At 30.4% G+C, this 21353-nt stretch overlaps 1 protein-coding gene across 1 annotated transcript in view; it reads right to left on the reverse strand.

The window, feature by feature from the left end:
* Positions 1 to 1384: 1384 nt before the first annotated feature.
* LOC145673136 (pikachurin-like) overlaps positions 1385 to 21353 on the reverse strand; it is a 322467-nt gene continuing 302498 nt past the window's right edge. Inside the window, exons 8-11 of the mRNA XM_081742544.1 lie at positions 17262 to 17521; positions 15441 to 15671; positions 12096 to 12199; positions 1385 to 8052 (exon numbers count right to left, since the gene is read on the reverse strand). Coding sequence (XP_081598670.1) covers positions 7904 to 8052; positions 12096 to 12199; positions 15441 to 15671; positions 17262 to 17521 — 744 coding nt within the window. The 3' untranslated portion in view covers positions 1385 to 7903. The remainder of the gene's footprint in view (positions 8053 to 12095; positions 12200 to 15440; positions 15672 to 17261; positions 17522 to 21353) is intronic.

Raw genomic sequence — 21353 nt, forward strand, 5'->3', positions numbered from 1 at the left:
GCTGTGAATTGTCTAGTAAGGTGTCACTTTAAAATCAACTAGATGCTCCTCTGCAGTTCACTTCCTGTTCTTTAATGTTTCTTTGTTTTCTTCCGACTTCTCTCTTCTCTATCTGATGAAATATTTAACGAAAGTACTTCTAGTGTATTTCTTTTAGTATTTGAATGACTTCATGCAAAAAGGGCTTCAGTCACCAAAATGACGAAATTGAGTTAACATCGGATTTTGCTCCTATTGGGTACACCTATGTTTCTATGCATAAAGAGTTTCAGTTCCATTGATTTAACATTTTATAAACAGACGTCAATTTGGATTATTTTAGGGAGCATGGATTGAGTCAATGACTGAAGCCCTATCTGCATGGAGAATTATATTTGTTTTATGTTAGTGGTAGTAGTTATTGATTTCGTCCTATTCGGTTGTAGACCTGCAACGCTCGGAACACGGCAAAAAACGTTTTAACAGTTTTGTGTTAAAAAATAAGAGCAACAAATTAATAACTAAATAAAATTACATGCATACAGGGCTTGGTTTATAACTATCATGTAAGAAGGACTTTAGTCCATAGCGCAAACATTTTTTTTTTAATTATGGCAATAAACATAAAAATGCTTTTCCTATACAGCATGTGCTTTTATCTGTACGAAAAAAAATTGGTTCATCTTGAGTTTATAGTTTCAAAACTGCAGTGTTTTCTTATTTCTCTTAAAACTAAGTTTGTTGGACTGAAGCCCTTTTTGCATTAACTGATTCCTTTGTGACAATGTTTTAGTTAAGGGTGTCCCAGGAGGAAGGGGCAATACTTCGGAAAATGGTAGTATTGGTGATTGTAAGCAAAAAAGTTCATATGAACATGGGTCCTAATCTCAAGGATTTGAGAGCTACAGGTTGTGAACCATTTTTGATTTTTTGTTGCGTGTTGTTCACCCTGTATTTATTCTACAGTTGTGAGACATAGCGGATTTGAAAGGTGATGGAATGACCTTTCCAATGGTATGCAACAAGTGACAATGGTGTCTTCGGAAGGGAAGTTATTGAGGAAAATTTAGGAATCAGTATTGCCATCCAATTTCCTTGCATAACATTTCCTCAATAATCCCCTTTTAAAAGACACCACTGTCACATATTGCTTATCGTTGGAAAGGTCATTCCATTACCTTTCAAACCCTCTATGTCCCATTTCTGTAGAATAATTACAGGATGAACAATACAACAAAAAATCAAAAATGGTTCACAACATGTAGCCCTTAAACCGTTGAGATTAGGACCAATGTTCATATGAATCTTTTTGCTTACAATCACTTATAGTACCATTTCCCAAAATATTACCCCTTCCTCCTGATACACCCTGTACATATATATAGGGACATACAAAAATGCCAAGTAGTGTGTATAAAAGTTTATTACACGTAGGGCGTTCCATATTACAGACTTGTTTAAGGTACACAATTGTAGTAGGAGAATATTTCTACGAAATTCTCTCACATTAGAATGTTTTATGTTCTATATTAAATTAACAATGTTTTTCCATTTCTTTCTAACAGATGTTGTGTTCCTCCCATATCCATTTGCCCTTTTGATACTTGTGATACTTAGGTGCTGTGACTGAGACCACTACATTATAAAGTGTCACTTACGAGTTTTGTTTGTAAGTATGATATCTTGTAATTTCAATATCATTCAACGTATAACCTTGTCTTTAAGTTTAATACTTTACATACTGAGTTATATATATATATATATTTTCTTAGAACCAGTAATCACATTTGATTGCAAAATATACCAGTAAACCAAATAAATAAATGCAAAGAAATACGTACAGTAAGAAAAAAATTGCATGTAAGTAAAGTTTTTTTTAAGGTTCTTTTTTGGTATCGTTGATATTTTAAATAGAATAATTATTCAATAAAGATTTTGTTTTATATATATATAGATTTATAATAGCTCTATTAAGTACACTTTAGATATTGCTAATAGATAGTTAATGAAAATCATTGCCTTGATATGGAACAAAATGTTCCGTGCGCACTTACAAAACGTAGTAAGATATTTGACTCTTTGATATGCGTTAAGAACCCATTTCTTTATTCTAATTAGACAGTTTCATAACAGCATATAGACAGAAGAATTATGCTTTTTTCACATTGCACTTATCATTTTTAGATATTGCACTGGTTTACTGATTAAATGTATAGAAGCAATATTCCTTTCAGTATTCATGAGCAAATTAGAACAAACATTAAAATAAGACTGAATACCATACATATTAACTGCTATTACATGTTTTTTAAACGATAACTAAGAAAGAACTTTATATATAATCCAACATTTAAATCACTTCTTTTCCGAATTATATAGTTACTTATTGAACTGAAATTCATAATTGTGTAAAGTACTATTGTATGTACCTACACAACATTTGATCAGCGAATATCGAAGGACATCCCTCTGATCTTCGAAGCTCTACTGTCCAGTTGGCTCTTTCATGCATCATATTCATTTAGTTGGTTACAATATTATTGCCTGTTTACATTTGTGCAATATCTAATAAGAATTCACACAAATGTAATAAGAAACAATACTATGGTTCTAAAAATTGTGTTGTTTATTTTTTTATTTTTTTAAAAATCTTTACAATTATCAGTTCTTTTAATTATGGTTTGGTACAATTATCGTTTACCATACATTAGCAAAGACAGATAATTCAGTTCAAAGTTTTAAAAATATTTACAATATTCTTTATCACACATAGATCGATACTTACTTTCAGAAAGAGTCAATTTACACATTTCTTGAAACATTTATTTAAGATGTATAACATTTTGAATCTAATACAAACATTTCGAAATTAAAACAAAATCCACTGTATTAAATTGTAAAATAATGTTAATATTACAATAAAATTTTCGATTATTCATTTATGTTCTTAAACTCAACGAACTTTTAAAATATTATGATCAACTTCGTTCTTATTTAAGTAATGAGTACGTACAAGCTCGCACTTTTGTTGCATTGTTATTTTTTTAATATACTACCTTTGTTTCATTAGTTTATTTACTAAATATTATATTGCTTCCATACATTTTCATTTTAGTTGTATAAATTCTGTTATCGTTATAAGTTTCTCGGGTATATTTTCAAGCAAATACTTTCAATGAATTTCAAGTAAATAAATATTGGAAAATTTTTGTGTGTTTCATTAAAATTTTAAGTGATTTGCCAGTAACAGAGTGTCTTCGTAGTATTGTGCTCAAACGTTAAATTACATAAATAAAAGTTACACTCAGAAGCGTTTCTAATTCAATTAAATACTTACTGTATCGTAGTCTATCTTGAGAAGGGTGAAAGTGCAATAAAATCACGACAAACTTGAAGCAGAACCAAATACTTAAGGAAACTCTTAATTTGTTCGCATCAGGGTCTTGTTATTCACCATTGTGCAAATAAAGAGAGAATGCTGTAATCCAAGCAGAATTTTCTTTTCCAGAATAAGTTAATAAGCTCACATTTTATCCATCTTCTAAACAGGTACGTATTCACTATCGAAATTTAATTATAGTTTCAAAGTTCTTATGTACAATACCTCTTTAGTACGTTGTTCTAAATTATTATTAGTCTTGTAAAATTTTAATGTCTCAAGTGTCATATGAAGAATATTTGATATATTTAAAGAGGCCTGAGACCTTAAAGAGGCGTAAGAACATTGAAACTATAACTAAATTTAGACAGTAGACATCCCAATAAAAGATGAGACGAACTGTGTGTTTTACTGGTGAGAATTTAAAAGGTATTGACCGATTCCGGTAAAGAAATACCGGGTTATAACATCTACTCTTTTTACCAACATGATAATGAACAGGAAGATTTTACTTTTTGCTATCTTTATACTTTTGTCACTGCCAAGAACGACTGCGATACAATTTGAAAACAGTGTTTCCTGATTGCCTATATGATTCGATCGCTTGTAATTTGTCAAGGTAGAAACAAAATGTATAGTCGAAGCAAAAGAAGATTAGCTAATTTTTATTCACGCTATTACATGAATATATCTTTATTTTCACTATTAAATTAAACCATATGAAAGAAAAGTAAGAGGAATTGTAAGAGTAAAGTTAATCTTTTGTGCCATTTTTTTGAAACTGGGTTATACTCTCATATTTATCAATGAGAACAGCACTGATTTTTTTTTTAATTAAAATATCTATACCTTTAACAAAAACTAGAATTAACCAACATAAATTACTGTCTATAAAAGTACAGAAAGGTTAATTTGAAAATAATCAGCCTTTCTGTATTTTAAAATTACATGAAAATCTTCGTAATTTCACAATTCCAGGTTGAGGTGTAAAAATAGATACTTTTAAATTTTATGAACGTATCTAGCTGAACTAAATTTTATTATCAATTACGAATTTAAATATACTAGATGCTATTCTTTTCAAAAGACAGGTATTCGTTCAATAGTCTTATGACTTTAACATTATTATGTAGGCGCATGAGGGGATAATTCAAATTAACAAAAAATTGGGTACTTAATAACATATCCTCCAGTGGGAAATTTTATGACTTAATTGACAATAATTTTTAATATTAAATTAATTGGTTATAGAAATTTTATTACGAATTGGCACACAATTATGGCCTTATTATATCTACTGGCTTTGAGCTAGAAACTTTTCACTTTACTTCAGTCCTGGCAAACATATTTAACAAAATAAAATTTTAAAACTAATATTTACACACGTACAATCACATAGACAGATAAATATATATATATTTACACACATGGATACAAGCCAGCAGATTTTTTTAAAATTTACAGTAATGGCACAATAGATTTCTCATCATTTTGTTTAACATCTGAAAAGACGAAACACTGTTATTATGTTGATTTTTCATATTCTTTCCTTGTAACGTTCACGGTAATATGAAGTAAACATTCGTTATAAAATTATCTCCTTAAAAAATACAGCACGCACTGATATGTGACTTAAACAAGCTAATCCTTTTTAATGCAAGGCGAGCTATAGACTGTATGAACCATACAATATTAGTGCAAATAAATATGTGCACACGTGATTTCGTCTTCGTGTGTGTGAATTTGGTTACTGTTCTCAAATACATCATATAATACGAGTTTCATGTTTTAGTTTTGTATAATAATAATTATTATTATTATGTCTAATTACACATTTACCTTACATAGATTGATGTAGTTTTTCATTTGAATTTTAACTATACATTATTATTATTATTATTATTATTGAAATTAGTTTATATCAGAAATACAAATCCTGAGTTGTATGACAGTGTAGATTGATCGAAAGTCTTTCTCTGTACATATGTGTATATATCAGGGATGGAAAAAGAACCGGTTCTGGCCCACTTTTGAACCAGTTCAGACACCAAGAACCCATGCTAAAGATAGGAATCTGTCCGGAGCGTTTTCACAAGAATCGGTTCATTTTCCATCTCTGGTATATATTGAAAGCCAGAAAATAACAACCCAGTAGCGAATAGTAATAGCACACACAATTGCTACCACAGCAATTCTTCATCCCTGATGTTTATTTTACGTACATCACGCCTTACGATTTTTTTTTTGTATACAATATATTTATATATAGTTTTTTTTCCTGTTTTATCTATATATCTAACTTGTTGGTCAATCAGTTCTAAGAAACCTACCCAGTCATTCATACTTTTTTAAATTATTAATTATTTAATTAAATATTTTGTCCTTAACATCAAATCACAGTTGAACATGATACCGAAGAAACATACAAAACTAAGAAACTACAGAATCACATTTCGGAAATGATATGTTTTAAGCGCTAAATTTTATTTCATTATATTCATATTCCATTATTCTTTAGGATTAATAATTGTTTTTCTTAACTTTCCAGTTTATGTTTCAGTATTGGATAAACACATTCCTTATACATGTTTGTTTCCTAATTACAATTTTTTCATTGTTTTTTTTTTCTTTCTTCAGATATAATGTCTTTTGCATATATTTTTTATTTATTTTTCTTTAGTAGTTAACAGAAAACAAAACTGATTCTATTCACTAACGAAGATACAAAATCTCAATTGAATAACTTATATTTTGTAAGACAGTATGCTCCAAGTTGGTACCAATTGTGAATTCTTCACAAACAGTTTCTTTACATTCAAAAAATAGTACACAATAAAACAATGACATTTATTTTTGTATCATTTTTTGATAATTAAATATAAGTATATACTGTATATTTTTATTATAGCAACAATTATCTACGTTGTATAACTTATTCCTGATTAATAACTTAGTTTGAGTTGCATTAAGTCATTTTTAATTTCACCTCCCAGTCTTTAAATGACCTATAAACTTACGAATCATCATAGTAGTATTTTAGTGAATACGACTTAGTTTTATTTAGTTAATACATGCGAAACAAAGTTATTTTTTGAAGTAGATAACTGAAAACTATAATTAGTTTTTATTTTGAAACGCAATTGTTTACAATATAATAGTTATTCCATCTTGAATAGTGTAATCCAATCTGTTGCCTTAAGAATTTATACGATTAATCAACTTAAACAAGGTAATACTACTCCGACTGTAAGCTTATAGATTTATAATTCTTTATTGATTTTATATCTATTTCTTATTGTTTTATTTAAATAGAATCTACAATCAACATAATTCTTTATTTTAAATCTTTCCTTATACATTGATAATTTTTAGTAAATCTACCTACGTGAAAAAAAGTTTATGAACATATGTGTATGTATGTATGTGTATTCAATGTATTTATATATTTTCTTTCATGATAATTTCTTAAAATGTGTGACATGATAACTTGGTCCTTCTTCACAATAAACGCCATTTTAAAGTTTCATCTTTCGTTTGTTATGTATCCTTAGCAAGATATATATATATTTTTATCATACGGTATTTTCTGTGTACTGATCTTAGTTTACTTACATAGATTGCAACTTGTGTGAAAAAATTCTCTATATAGTAAGCATATATATATTTTTTTGTAATATGCTACTTCAAATAGTGTTACAAGTGTTCGTCTTTGTTTTTCTTTTCTGTGTTTCTACGGACATACAATCTCTTTTAGTAGTAGTTTGTGATTTTTTATATACTTCCAAAATAGAATAAGTATGTAAATGTGAAGCTGGAGTATGTCTTCTTTATTATTTTCTATAAGCACATTATTTTTTTTATATAGTTAAGTGCAAACCAAAACAAATAGCAAATCGTTCCATTAAGGGCTCCAATATATGAAGTTCCTTTATTTGATTCCGTCCTTAATTTCACAGTTTTCACGCATCACATTCATCACCATCTTCATTTACATATACATATATATATATATTTATATAATAATTATTTATACTTATAGTATAGAGAGCATTCCTTCCTTTCTTTTTCTCTTTTTAATATAAGTGAAAAAAATGAAAACACAACACGAACACACACAATAAAAGAACACTCATCTATTCTGTCCCCATATACTCATACACGCACGCACATAAACTCTCACATGCTCAACGCATACATACATAAACACACACACACGACGTATGCGCAGATGTTTCTATTCTTTGCCAGTACGCACAATGAGAACTTTCACAACCAAGTACTTGTTTTTATTTTTATTTTAAATTTTTCTGTGTTAAGTAGATTTATCACCCGACACAAGTATTTTCTTTGTAAGCATTTTTTTCAAGATTTACTTTCTTCTTTTTCTTCTTCTTCACACTTCCCTTCATATTGCCATTTGTAAAAATTAGTGACCATAGTCTCTTTTATTTATTTTATAATATATTTTTTTTAAATCTTCTGTGTACACAAGCCACTAGTTTCTAACAGTAACATTCGGTTGTTTTCTCTTCTTTCTGTTTTCTTCTACCCACAATGATCAATATTTTTTCCTGCTGTAGACATAGTGACTAGTTTCACGTGGTAGTCTGTATCTAAAATAAGATCTGATATGCAACCGTCAATTCCAGTTTTGTATTTGTTCATAGTAGCTTGTTCAACGTTTTCCATACCACCTGAAAATACAAATAAAAAGAGGCGTTACTTGAAAAATTACACAAACATACTAATTACGTTAAACATTGGTGACCATACAAGGTTTAAAGTACAAGGACACTCATGTCCAAAATGATTGTCGCATATCTATAACTGTCTCCTTGTAAGAATATAATTTGATAATTATTTTGCAGGGTACTTTTAATACTGATGCTACGTGTATAATCGGCAAATGTATATCTGTTGTAAATTTCAAAGGAAAAGAATTATAAATACACAAATTAGACACAAAATTATAATTAGACACACCAAATTAGACACAAAAATTATAAATACAAAAATACAAAAATGTTGCTAAATGGACAAGAAAGTTTTATTTTCGTTTTATTGTTCTCATTTGCTGTTCTTTTGACATGAAATTTGCCACATACATGTCTTTACCGATTATACAGAAATTAACATTGTAAGAAAAACCAGGCGAATTTGTTATCAAAATACATTCCTATAACAACATATTTATAGACATGCGACAATAATTTTGGACATGAGTGTACATGTAGGTTTTAAGAACAGTATTAAGTTCATACGTTGAAAGAAGCTGCGTGATAAAGCCATTTACAACAATGATGGATATATTATCTTACAACTTCCAAAACACAAATTATCAATAATAGACATCAGATATATTGTTATGTATGAGTGGAATATCATCAAAGAAAACAGATAAAATAGGAATAAATAAAAATATTAAATTTCGATTTTGAGAAAAAGGCCATGAAATTTTATTCAAGTTTACCTTGTTTATTGATTCTTATCTTTCCTGTTTCCTTTGATAATATTTCAGACATAGAAAAACACTACTGATATACTAATATTAGGTATATAATACTGATAACTTGCGTTTTAGAGTATAAAATGTTACTTATTTCATTTTTATCCAACTTATACTAAAATGCAATAAAATAAAATTTTGCATTTATTCTCAATGGACCCAATATATTTCAACCATCTATTATATAACGGCTGTGATCATAATTTTCACTTTCTTCCAATTGTCTTCTCACAAATTCAAAGTTTGGATTATCTAATATAAATAAAATAAAGAGTTTGTTTGTCTGTATGTCTGTCTGTATGCGGCCTGGGGACCAGACGAATGGACCGAGAGTTACCAAATGTTGCTCACAGGTACCTTGGTCCAGGCCTCAGACCAATACGAAGAGTATTTTTTTTTTTTTTAATTCGAACAAGGGAGGTCTCAAGGGGCGGCGTTTACTGGGACATGTAAAAGTAGTAAAAAATGACCGATATTAGTGTCAAATTCATAGTTTTCGCGGTCGCTGAGATCAATGGTGACACTTCCATTAGCGATGACTTTCAAATTCAGCTACCATTGTATGCGGGGGAAGGAGGGGGGTACCAAGACATGTAAAAATAATCCAAAATGACCGATATTAGTGTCAAATCCATAGCTTTTGCGGTCGCTAAGAGGAATGGTGATACTCCCACAGGCGGTTGAGTTCCAAATACAGCCCCCATGCGAAGAATGGGTATTTCAGCTAGTAAGTACAGAATTAAAAGAAGATGGTAGAAATACGCACGTACTTTCAAGAAGAAACTGAAACCCTGATGATGGCCTGAAACTGAACCCTTTAAGAGACCATTACTTACTTTCAGAAATCCAATAAAAGTTCTTGTATTATTTTTGTTATTCAGTTAATAAATACTGAATGATGACGGTCATATGGTGATTGAAATATATTGGATCTATTGAAAATAAACGCAATACAAGTTAACAAATCTTTTTTTCTTTTTTTTTTTTTTGTATTATCAGGTAAAAATTGTATCATCGTATTAAAGTTATTGATCATATGACTCATCAGAACTTTATGAAATAATAAAAATAATATTGTATACAGTCGGATTGAAAAACTACCTAGAATGTTTTTTTCCCTTCATTCATACACAAATTAAATTAAAGGAAGGTTTTCATTTAGAAACAAAAGAAATTTTTAACACCAATTCCTCTATAGGTGAAAAAACTCTCTATAGTTAATGAAATTCAAGAAGTGAAACAAATGTGATTAGATCAAGTATCAAATCATCTTCAGCTCACAGGTATGTGTTAATAATCAAATATACAATGTAAGAGGATTGTACTGACGTGTAATGTCACAAAGAGTGGCCAGTAAACTATAGATCAATTCCTTATCCATTAAGATGATATCGATACATTAAATTATTATCATCTTAACATACATACTGGAATGCAAAACATAAATATAAATAAAGCTAGAGCATGCATCAGTTGATCCATTCATTATTTATTAGTCCACCAAGACTACCGAAACATCATCTAATATAAACTAACTTTATATTACGAAACCGATCCACAAATTTCAATATCACACAGATCACAATTAGATTATCAATCAATAATACATAAATTGGACCATCGTACCAAAGTCTACTCACGCTTCTAACGCATCGTTTGTCGTATCTACAATTATCGATTGGATTTTCTTCTAACAGCAAGCTAACCATTGTGTTACCCAGTTCTTCCCCAAACCAGCCGCACATTCTTAAGATCACACGAACTGTACTCACACGAACGAACGATCACACGAACGAATTAACAACTGTTATGGTTAGACAACCCAGTATCCTAAATGTTCTATTAACAAACGTGATTGACAATTGAATATGATATTTTTCTCCAGCGTCGTATCGCTGTACTAGTATCAAACCAGTGTCTCCAGCTTGGTATTCAAGTGTGCTAACCATTATGCTACCAAATCTTTAAGTAGACCGAACATACATTTCAGGATGGTGTTGTGCAAACACATAATTTAAAATATATAAATTGTAATAAAAATAATAAACAGAAAGTTTTAACTTTCGATCCAAGGATTGCTCTTCGTTGGAATGTAGATATGAAATATATATATATATATATATATATATATTTAAAGGAAACTTAAAGTCCCCAATACTATGCCAGTTATGTATCCTTTTTCTTCCTTTATTTCTTTATATCTTTCTCTCCCTCTCTCTCACCTATACTCCGCGACAACAATGCTAAGTGTTCCACAGGGAATCACTGATTTACAGATTTTCTAACTTGTGCAGTTTTAGTCCTATCAAGCTGTATAATGTGATTCCACCTACTGTAAGTTCTGATTCCTAAAAATTCCCACACTTCCAAGCTTTCGGCTCTCTCCTGGAACTTTGTTCATGAAGAATAATATAACAGAAGTAAAAGTAATCACTATAATGGAATATAATGGAACCAATTCACCGGGGAAGAACAGTGAAAATACACCTTAATTGCTACTAGTTGTATGTCAAATAAAATTGCCCCACGCTGTAAACTGGAAAAATCGAACCCTGAAATGCAAGGATTTTTTCACAAATCAAAGCATGTTCTATTAGAATTTCGTTCGTGTAATAATAAGAATTCACAGGAATACAATGAATCTTGAAGTGGGACTTCACTGACTACAACAAATATATGATAGCACTAACTAGTTCTTAAAAAAATGGACTTTTAAAAAAAACATCTCAATGTAAGAATTATGACTTTCATATGTGCTATAACAGGAACTTAAAGAGAAATTAAACGAAATTTGCTGTGTAAATCCCTTCTTGCCCTGTGACGCTACCACAAAAATATACGGTATAATAAGTAGTAATGTTGATTGGGGTTCAAAAGTTACCAACACTTTTAAATTATTTTTGAAAGAAGAAATGGATGCAAGAACAGTTAATGCCGCGTACGCGCAACGAAACATGAACTTACACGATTACAATGAAATTAACAGTGTAAACTGCGCTTGTTCCTCTGACTCGAGAACACTATGTGAATTTATTTTTATTCCTATTTATTTATTTATTTGTTTGCATGAACTTAGTATTTCGTGCGCATTTCATTCGTGGGATTTTTATACAACTTAAATTGTTTCGTTTACAGATTAATTTTCTAATATATAATTTTTCTCTAATTTGTAGACTATAACGAAACAAGAAAGAAAGAAAAAAAACGAAGGGTAAATGACGTATATCTTACCAATATAAAGGCCAGTGTTAGTGTTCAGTTGTCTCAGTTTTCCAGGAGATCTGCTGGTGACAATTGGTCCGTTGTCAATAATTAGTGATCCCTCTTGTTCATTCCTGCAAAATAATAATAATTGTGAGAGGTTAAGTGATTACTCTGCCGGAGGGTGAGTTCAATTTTGAAACCATAACTAAATCTCACGTACTATGAAAGTTATAAGAATTAAAGCTAATCGATAGTGATCTGGTGACTATTTTACTACACAACACTTTGAATAAAACACTTTGAATAAAAGATGCAGGTCACCCTGCTGTTTCTCTAGAAGGGTTAAAAAAAAATAGCATTCAGTAGTTGGCTCCATTGATTGATAGATTCTTTTTCATTTTAAGATGTATACACAATGGTTTCGTCTTACATTAAAATAGAATAAAAAACACTACAGGTATACACATAAAGTGCATATACTTAAATTCTAAGAGAAGTAGAAAGTAGAACTTTACAAATTGGGTGATTCCTAATTCAAGTTGTCATTTTATATCTCCATTTAAAAATTTAAAATTCATCAAACATGTAAAATATGTACTCCTGCAGCAATTTTTGGGTCCTGTGTTTAAAAGTGTTACTGTTCAATTTATTATATCGTTGCGACCGTAGTATTTTTTTTTTTTTTTTGGTAGTTTTATTCCCTCGAATAGAAGTGTAATTGGATTTTGTTAACCGAAATCTTCGTGTGTGTATAGATGAATGAAAATCCTCATGACTTTCAAAAATATTACCTGAACGCATATATGTTTTTAAAATATACACAGATGGGAAGGGTAATAATGTTCAAGCTGTGAAACTAAGTTCTACTAGGAGATACAGAATACATTATTCTTAACACTTTTTTTCTACAGAATAAAAATACCTCACACTAGAGCGGCCCCTAATTATGTTATGTTAACAACGAATGAAAAATTGGATGATATTCAATTTTGGAATTAGTGATTGATAATATTCGGTTTACTTTATGACCTTAAAACATTCTTTTGTGTAACTTCGCAGATAGTTCTGCTATGCTTATTGCATGACAGATTTTCAAACCTCTAAAAAATAAACTTCATTTTTAAATTGTACCATTTATCATTAATATGGAAAGAATTATGGTATAACTTGTTATTAGATTGTTGGCTAACATTATTATCCTTGTTTTGTTTTCATTTATATGAAGCTATTATTTGCTGTTTACTCAAGTAGATGAATTTGATATTCTTAGTTTGGGAAATTTAGATTGTATACAGGGTGTTACAAAAGTTTGTCACAATATTTTGGAAATAGATTCCTCACATCAAAATAAGAAAAAAAAGTTCATATAGACCTGTGGTCGGAAGTGCATAGGTCCTATAGTTTCGTAGTTATAGGGTGCCGAAAACGTGAAGAAATGAATTTTAAAGGTCCATAGTTCCACTACTATAGAACCGATCGTAGTCGGGTCAACACATCACTGAGGAAGTAGTATGTGAACTATCCAAATATCCATCTTTCAGAACCCCCGCTACCTGCACAATCATTTTTAGAGAAGCTCTTTGGGAGTACTTAGTCGCTCTCCACTTACCTCTCTGGAAATTGGTGTGCAAGTACTGGAGCATTCTTAAACATGGATATTTGGATAGTTCACATACCAATTCCTTAGTGATGTCTTGACCCGGCTACGATAGGTCCCATAGTTGTGGAGCTATGAATTTTTAAAGTTCACTTGTTTCACGTTTTCGGCACCCTATAACTCCGAAACTATCCACTTTTGAGTACAGGTCCATATTGAAAGGATCCCTAGTCTCAGCTCAAGGCAGCTTCGCAAGGCTTTGTTGTTGAAAGGATCCCTAGTCCAGTGCGACCTCGGGAAGGATGGGTGTCCCCTAGTCCAGTGCGACCTCAGGGCGGTGTAGGTGATTTGATCAGTTGGACGACTGATGCTGGGTCCCTCGGTGTTCCTCCTTTTATTTGTCCTCCTCGGGTCCTTCCGTGAGGTCCGTCTGCTTTCGGCGTTCCTCGGTGTCCTTCCGCGTTGGCTTGCTGTCTGCTATGTTGTTTATAAATAATAGCACGTGTTGAGTTGACACGTGCGTCTGTTGTGATGTGGGGATCCTTGCATCCAAACTCACCGAACCGGCAGGTGCCTTGGAGACTGCCTTGAGAGAAGGGGCACCGTGCAAAACACCTATACTCCTTTACTTGGACATTAACAAGGAAACAGCATTATTATCCTTGTAATCATAGACGTTCTGTATTTTCAAATTTTATAATAAATTGGTGAAGGGATAAAATCTCGGTCCATTATTGACTCTACCAAAATCATTACAATATGAACTTTATTTCTTATTTTGATGTGAGAAATCTGTTTCCAAAATACTGACATCATTTTTGTAACACCCTGTATAGAATATGGAGAAAGTATTAGAAGAGCTCTCAAATCATTACTTATAAAAAATGAAAAGCAATTTTCATTTAAAAACCAATATATTTTGATTTTTTAAATAAATATACTTATTCTATCTATAGTACTTGATGCCTAAATATTTGCGGTTGTCTCTTATCTAACATAGAAAATATTTTGCAAATTCTCTAACAAAAATGTACACGTACACCATATTTATCTGTTCTTCAGCAATAATCTTCATGGAAATGACCCAATTTGAATATAGTTTTCGTATTCTACACAGAAAACAGTATTAAAAATAACGCGAGAGACTTATTTGTTTCTATATATATCAAGAAATGTACATATGTAGAGTAATGTAACGATTGTACAGAGTGTTAAAAAATGTGTCACAATATTTTGGACAATTCTAAATGTCCATGTTTAAGAATGCTCCAGTACTTGCACAACAATTTTTAGAGAGGAACATGGAGAGTGATCAAGTACTCCCAAACAGCCTCTTTAAAAATGATTGTGCAAGTACCCGGGGTTCTGAAAGATGGATATTTGGATAGTTCACATACTAGTTCATCAGTGATGTCTTGACCCGACTACGATCAATCCTATAGTGGTGGAACTCTGGACTTTTGAAGTTAATTTTTTCACGTTTTCGACCCCGTCACGTTTTCACGAACTACAAAACTATGCACTTCCGACCACAGGTTCATATAAACTTTTCTTTTCTTATTTTGATCTATTCCCAAAATATCGTGACTTTTTTTTGTAACACCCTGTATATAATATATTTCAATAAATGTCTGCTTTCCGACTCACATTTGAATTCAAAGTAATCTAAAAAAATAGTCTGTCTGACGCCACAAAAATATTGTACAAACCTGTAACTAATTTTCCACTAACATTACAAACACTGCTAAATATAAAGATGTTTGTAACTCACTCACCTTATGGCTTTGACACGATGCCACAATCCATCATTAATCTTTGTAAGGTTGTAGTTTATAAATACTTCTCCGCTGCCAAGGTTATACCGAAAATGTAGATGGCCATCTTCAATACCTAAAGCTACAAAATCCCCTGATGGCGTCATTTGATGTCGACCACTCCATAGAAGTAACCCATTTTCTGAACTCGTTCGGAATCTCATGTTGATGTTGATTTTGTTGTTAATAATCCTATGTAGAAAATAAATATTCTTATTAGATATAGCAGAAAACTTATTTTATTTTATACAAAGCTGCGTGTGCTTTTTTTTTTCAAAACATTTCAAATATTTCAATAAATAGGACTTTTGAGATTCTATCAGTGTTTATTTTATTAGACTGATATTTCGAACACATTGACTGTGTTTATCTTCAGAATTGTACCAATTCTGGAATTGCTGTATAATTGAAGGGTTGGATGCAAGAAGCAGGTGGGTTCATTTCTTTTTTTTTCTTCTTTTTGTTTTTAGCGAATTTGAGATTTTCTCATATTCTAGTAGGAAAAAATCACTTTACATTGTGTGAAGAATCATGTGGATCCGATGATTATATTCAGTGTTATAAAGCAAAGGAAGTATCTACATTCAGTGTTCATCATGAAGTTAGAACAAGAAGCAGGCAGCTCCGGAAAAATTTCTAAAAGTGGACATTCCTGGTTCTTGCATCCAACCCTTCATTGTAAAATATTGATTTTAATTATTACTCTGTTATAATTTTATATTTGAATTTCAATATTTAATAATCAAATATTGTTACCAATTACACTTTGACAAAAATTTATAGTATCAAAAGTTTTGAGAAAAACCAGAACGGAACTGGACGTCTTATTTATAGAATTCCAAACTTATTCGTGAAAATCCTGTGGAATATATTACAAATACTTGTCTCAAATATAGTTTGACCTGAGGTAGGTGGAAAGAATACAATGAGAATGGGGTGTACAAACAAGAATCAATTGTGTATTTGAGATTTCTGTATTCTAAAATTTTAATGTTTCTAGTAAAAGTGCGTAGCTCATAATTTAATAATGGTACAGACTTTTACTTGTTTATGGTAGAGCGTATACACTTAATGGGTGATTAATTAAAAGAATGAAATTAATAGATTTATTCAAGTAATCTTAATTTGTAATATCTTTGTAAGTGAACGACGCGAGGTAGAGACTTAGGAACAGACCACTATAATGATAGTTACTATCCTGGATTCTGCCCATTAAAAGTGGTTGTCGCGAGATTCGAATAGGATTCGTTAAATGAGTGAGTGTACGAATGAGAGTCAATGTGCTGTATGGTTAAATGATGAGCGTGTGACGACTTCATTGTTAGTGTATGATCCTGAGTGCCCTTTATTGTTGGTTTTTGAGAACAACACAATCAAGATGTGAGCACAAGAGAATCGATGCCACATAAATTAAATTTCCTTAATATATATTTCCTTAATATGTGTTCCTCGGAAAGAGATATAAATAAGTCCCTAGTACTCAAAATACATTTTGTTTTTTAAGACCAAATTTATAATTGTAATTTAAGTAGAAAATGAAGGTACCTGAAGCGAGGAAAGTAACTTTCTATTAAATTCCTAGCATGGAAAACGTTAATTTACTTTTATTTGTATTAATAAACAACATTTATTAGATGAAACTATAAATAATGAATTAATGTTTTCAAGAGATATGCAGAGGTTTATAGGAAAAATAATCAGGTGGAACATAACGAAGCGTCAACTAGTATTGTTTTGAACTTATCATGTTATTATTGTTATTATTTAAAACCATAGACTTACCGTTTCATTGTATCTGGATCTGTGTAATGGAGATAGCTAAGTCCTGTGAATCGAGGAGTAGGGATATCTTCTTCCATGCTAGTCTCACAATGAATATCCTTGTAGCCTAAAATACATTCACATGTAAAATAGTCCATTTCGGGTATACATTCACCTCCATTTGCACAAGGTTTCGCAACGCATGGATGAGGACAATTTTCAACGTTCACACCTGATAAAGCTGCAGCCAAGATTTTCAACGGCCTGTTGTTTATTACAATCTGTGAATATAAGATTTAAAAGGTAAAAGTCATTGTATTATCATAAAAATGAGTTCCAAAACCTAATTTTAATTATATAAAATCAACATCTGTAGGTAGACTACCCAACCAGAAGGTTGAAATAATTTGAACATTCTGAAGTTCATTTTTTTTTAATTTACAGAAAACTGTCGAAAACAAATACATAGAGGCCAAAATTCGTATTTGAATCTTGAAAACAGTATTTCTAATAGCAATATTTTTTGGAAAATATTTTAAACAATCAGACGGCAAAACAAATGCCCGGTTAGATCAAATGTCAGATATTATTATAATTTACTGACAGATTCAAATGAAGTGGTCGAATTATTTAGAAAAGTATTTAGCGAAAGTTTTTACCTAGAACTAAGTCATAATATTCATTGTTACAATAATAATCATTTATATGTATAATAATTTTAATCAAAATATGAACATTTTAAAATTTCCCATTTTCAAATGATAACTATGAATTAATATTCGTACGTATTCCAGTATTAGTTTGGTGTAATTCATACAATTAAAAAGATTTGGGCAGTACAATACCAGACCCAGATAATATCCCGTACTATATCGTAAAAACCTGTAGTACTGATTTATTGCATAAGCTAACAAATATATTTAACATGCCGCAAAGGAATTTAAAAAATCCAATACGGAAGCAAGTATATATTGTTCTGGAATATAATTCAGGTGATGGAATAAATATAGAGTAATACAATCTCTTTCACAATGGTAAATCAGTTGTAACAAATCTTTTAAATTTTAACGATTTTACGTACTTTATTAAGAACAGACTACAGGGTGAAGTTGTACATACTCGTACAGATATATCAAATACTTTTGACTCCATAAGTCATAAACTTCTTTGTAGTAGGTTTGCTAACACAGATCTATTGCCATTGTATATTCGTTGAATCGAGAATTATTTATCAAATAGAAAATGTAGAATAAAACTTAGTCAAGTAGTTTCTAGTCAAGGTTTGTATGGGAAAAAACCAAGCATATATTGTTTTTTTCCCACTGTTTATGAAATAGTTATCTGAGACAATCAAATACGTAAAAATTTTACTATATGCTAATGGAATAAAACTATTTAAAATAGTAAATAACAAAGATAATTATCATTTATTATAATATTTGGGCATTGTACATATGTGGTGTAGGAAACAAAAGAAAATACACTATGTAGCAAATATGTAATTAATGGAGCAACACTACAGAAAGCTAAAAGAAGTTACATGAAACAATAATAGTTCAGTTACTCATTTATCTGCAGAGCAATATCAATTCATTCTATTATATACACGCTTTCAAGTGCCTTCTTCAGTATAATTTTACAAATATAAGAAAGAAAACGTCTCCTTTTGAGGAAACTTTTTTTAAAAAAAGTATTCACATTTCTATCTTGAAAAGTCCAACGAAGAAGTTACTTTAAAATGCCATTTCCTTCATAGCTTTCTTATCGAAGTGTACGCTTTTCCTCTGATTTTAAATTATGCTTAGAATTTACTATACACATTTTATATTGTGTACTTATATTTAATCTTAAAGAACATCCTTAGACAATGATAATTGTGGTCCTTAAATGAAGATGTTATATTCATTTGCAAACCTGTTGTTCTATGTTAAAATCATAAGCAAAATTAGTTTTGTTATTCAGAAAAAGTTTGCTACATGTTCAAGTTCAGGGTTGAAGGTTCTTTTGTGAAAAGGTAAAAAGAGTCTAAAACATTCTGTTTTCACATTCTACACAATTCAAAACCAGAAACAGAAAGAATGTTTCTGAGAAGTTTTTCATATTCTCAGAAAGAAATTTTCATTGAATTTGAACCAAGGAATTGGAAATTTTTCAAGAAACTCTGGCTGAATACGATAACTACATTTGCGTAGGATTTTAATGTAGGACAACACTCTTAAAATCAATATAACAAGCAACCGTCTTTATTTGCGATCCACAAAGATAATTTTAAGGATAAATATGATAACAGTCACATGATCACAGGACAAATATGATTTAAAAACAAGAGAAAAAAATATCTACACATAGGTAAAGAAAATCCGGTACAAAGTAATGTTTTAAGATGGTAGATCGTTCTTTGGACTTCTCAAGATAATTAGTTATCTTTCCTAAAAATGTTTCCTCAGAAAGGAACCACTACTTCCTTACCCATATAAAATTCTACCGAAAAAAGTACTCGTCAATGTCGAAGTCATCAACAAACTGATATTGTTCTGGAGGGTGGTAAGTAATTGAAATCTACTATGTCTTAACTGTTTTCTGGTAGTCATTTGTGTATATGGTTATAATTTACGGATTTTTCTTATTTAATAGACTGAATCTGACAGATTATTAGTTTCTCCTATTGTATTTATGTTTCAATGCTGGAATCCAATGTATAATCTTATTATTTTCTTCAAAACATACGTTGCTCCAAACTCTTGTAAAATTGGATATATGGAGGCTTGTAAAATTAGAGGAAAAAAAAAAAAACTTGGAGAACTTTTTTCTAATTTTTCGATGGATATAAATAAAATAAAATAAACTACATCAAATCTAATATCTAGAAATTATTTATTTTTCTGCAGAAACAATTGGTATCATTGTGATGTATACAGGGTGTTGCAAAAACATGTCACAATAGCTTGGGGACAGAATAATCGCATCGAAATAAGAAAAAAGTTCATATGGACCTGTGCTCAAAAGTAGATAGTTTCGAAGTTATAGAGTTATAGGATGCCGAAAACGTGAAATAAATGAACATTAAAAGTTCATAGCTCCACTACTATGGGACCTATCGTAGTCGGGTCAAGACAGCACTGAGGAACTGGAATATGAACTATCTAAATATCCAAGTTTAAGAATGCTTCAGTACTTGCACATCAATTTTTAGAGAGGTCGGTGGAGAGTGATCAAGTACTCCCAAACAGCCTCTCTAAAATTGATTGTGCAAGTACTGGAGGTTCTGAAAGATGGATATTTGGATAGCCACATACTAGTTCCTCAGTGATGTCTTGACCCGACTATGATCGGAACTATGGACCTTTAAAGTTTATTTTTTCACGATTTCGGCATTCTATAACTACGAAACTATGCACGTCCGGCCACAGGTCTATATGAACTTTTTTTCTTATTTTGATGTGAGGAATCTATTTCCAAAACATTGTGAAAAATTTTTGTAACAGGTTGTATAAAGTAATCAAAGTTGGGAGAAATCATTGATTAAATTCAAAATTAATATTAGTTAAAATTAACAGTTAAAATTAAAATTACTTCCAAATTAATTGATTAAAATTAAAATTGAAAATAATTTTCGCTACTATGCAATAAGAATTGTCTTGAGTTGTGAAAGTTTATGTAAAATTTAATGAATAAAGTTAAGGGCATGAGAAAATTAATTTACTATTATTGAAAAGTTAGTGTTCTCAAACAAAACTGATAAATTAATTAACAGTAATATTAAAACATCACAAAACTCAGAAATATTAAAATTAGAAAGTTTCTGAGGAAAAAATTACTAACTTTTAATTGATACGATTTTTTAACGATTATCAATTAAAAATTAAGTCCCAAAATGTAATTACTTAAATTAAAACTTAACAAAACTTATTAATTTAGTTGTTAAATTTTTTAACGGATTAATTACAAGCCTGAAAATAGACATTATCATTAGTAAAAGCTCCTCTTAATTTTTTAAAAAAGGGTATTTGATAAACAATATTCATCGCTATTAGATATTTTTATTTGTCAATAGCTAATTTCGTAGGTTTATATGACATTTAAGCTTTTCTTTATAGGATATTTCATGCAATA

This window comes from Thermobia domestica, chromosome 16 (genome assembly GCF_964235325.1).
Source record: "Thermobia domestica chromosome 16, izTheDome1.hap1.1, whole genome shotgun sequence".
Classification (NCBI taxonomy): Eukaryota; Metazoa; Arthropoda; class Insecta; order Zygentoma; family Lepismatidae; genus Thermobia; species Thermobia domestica.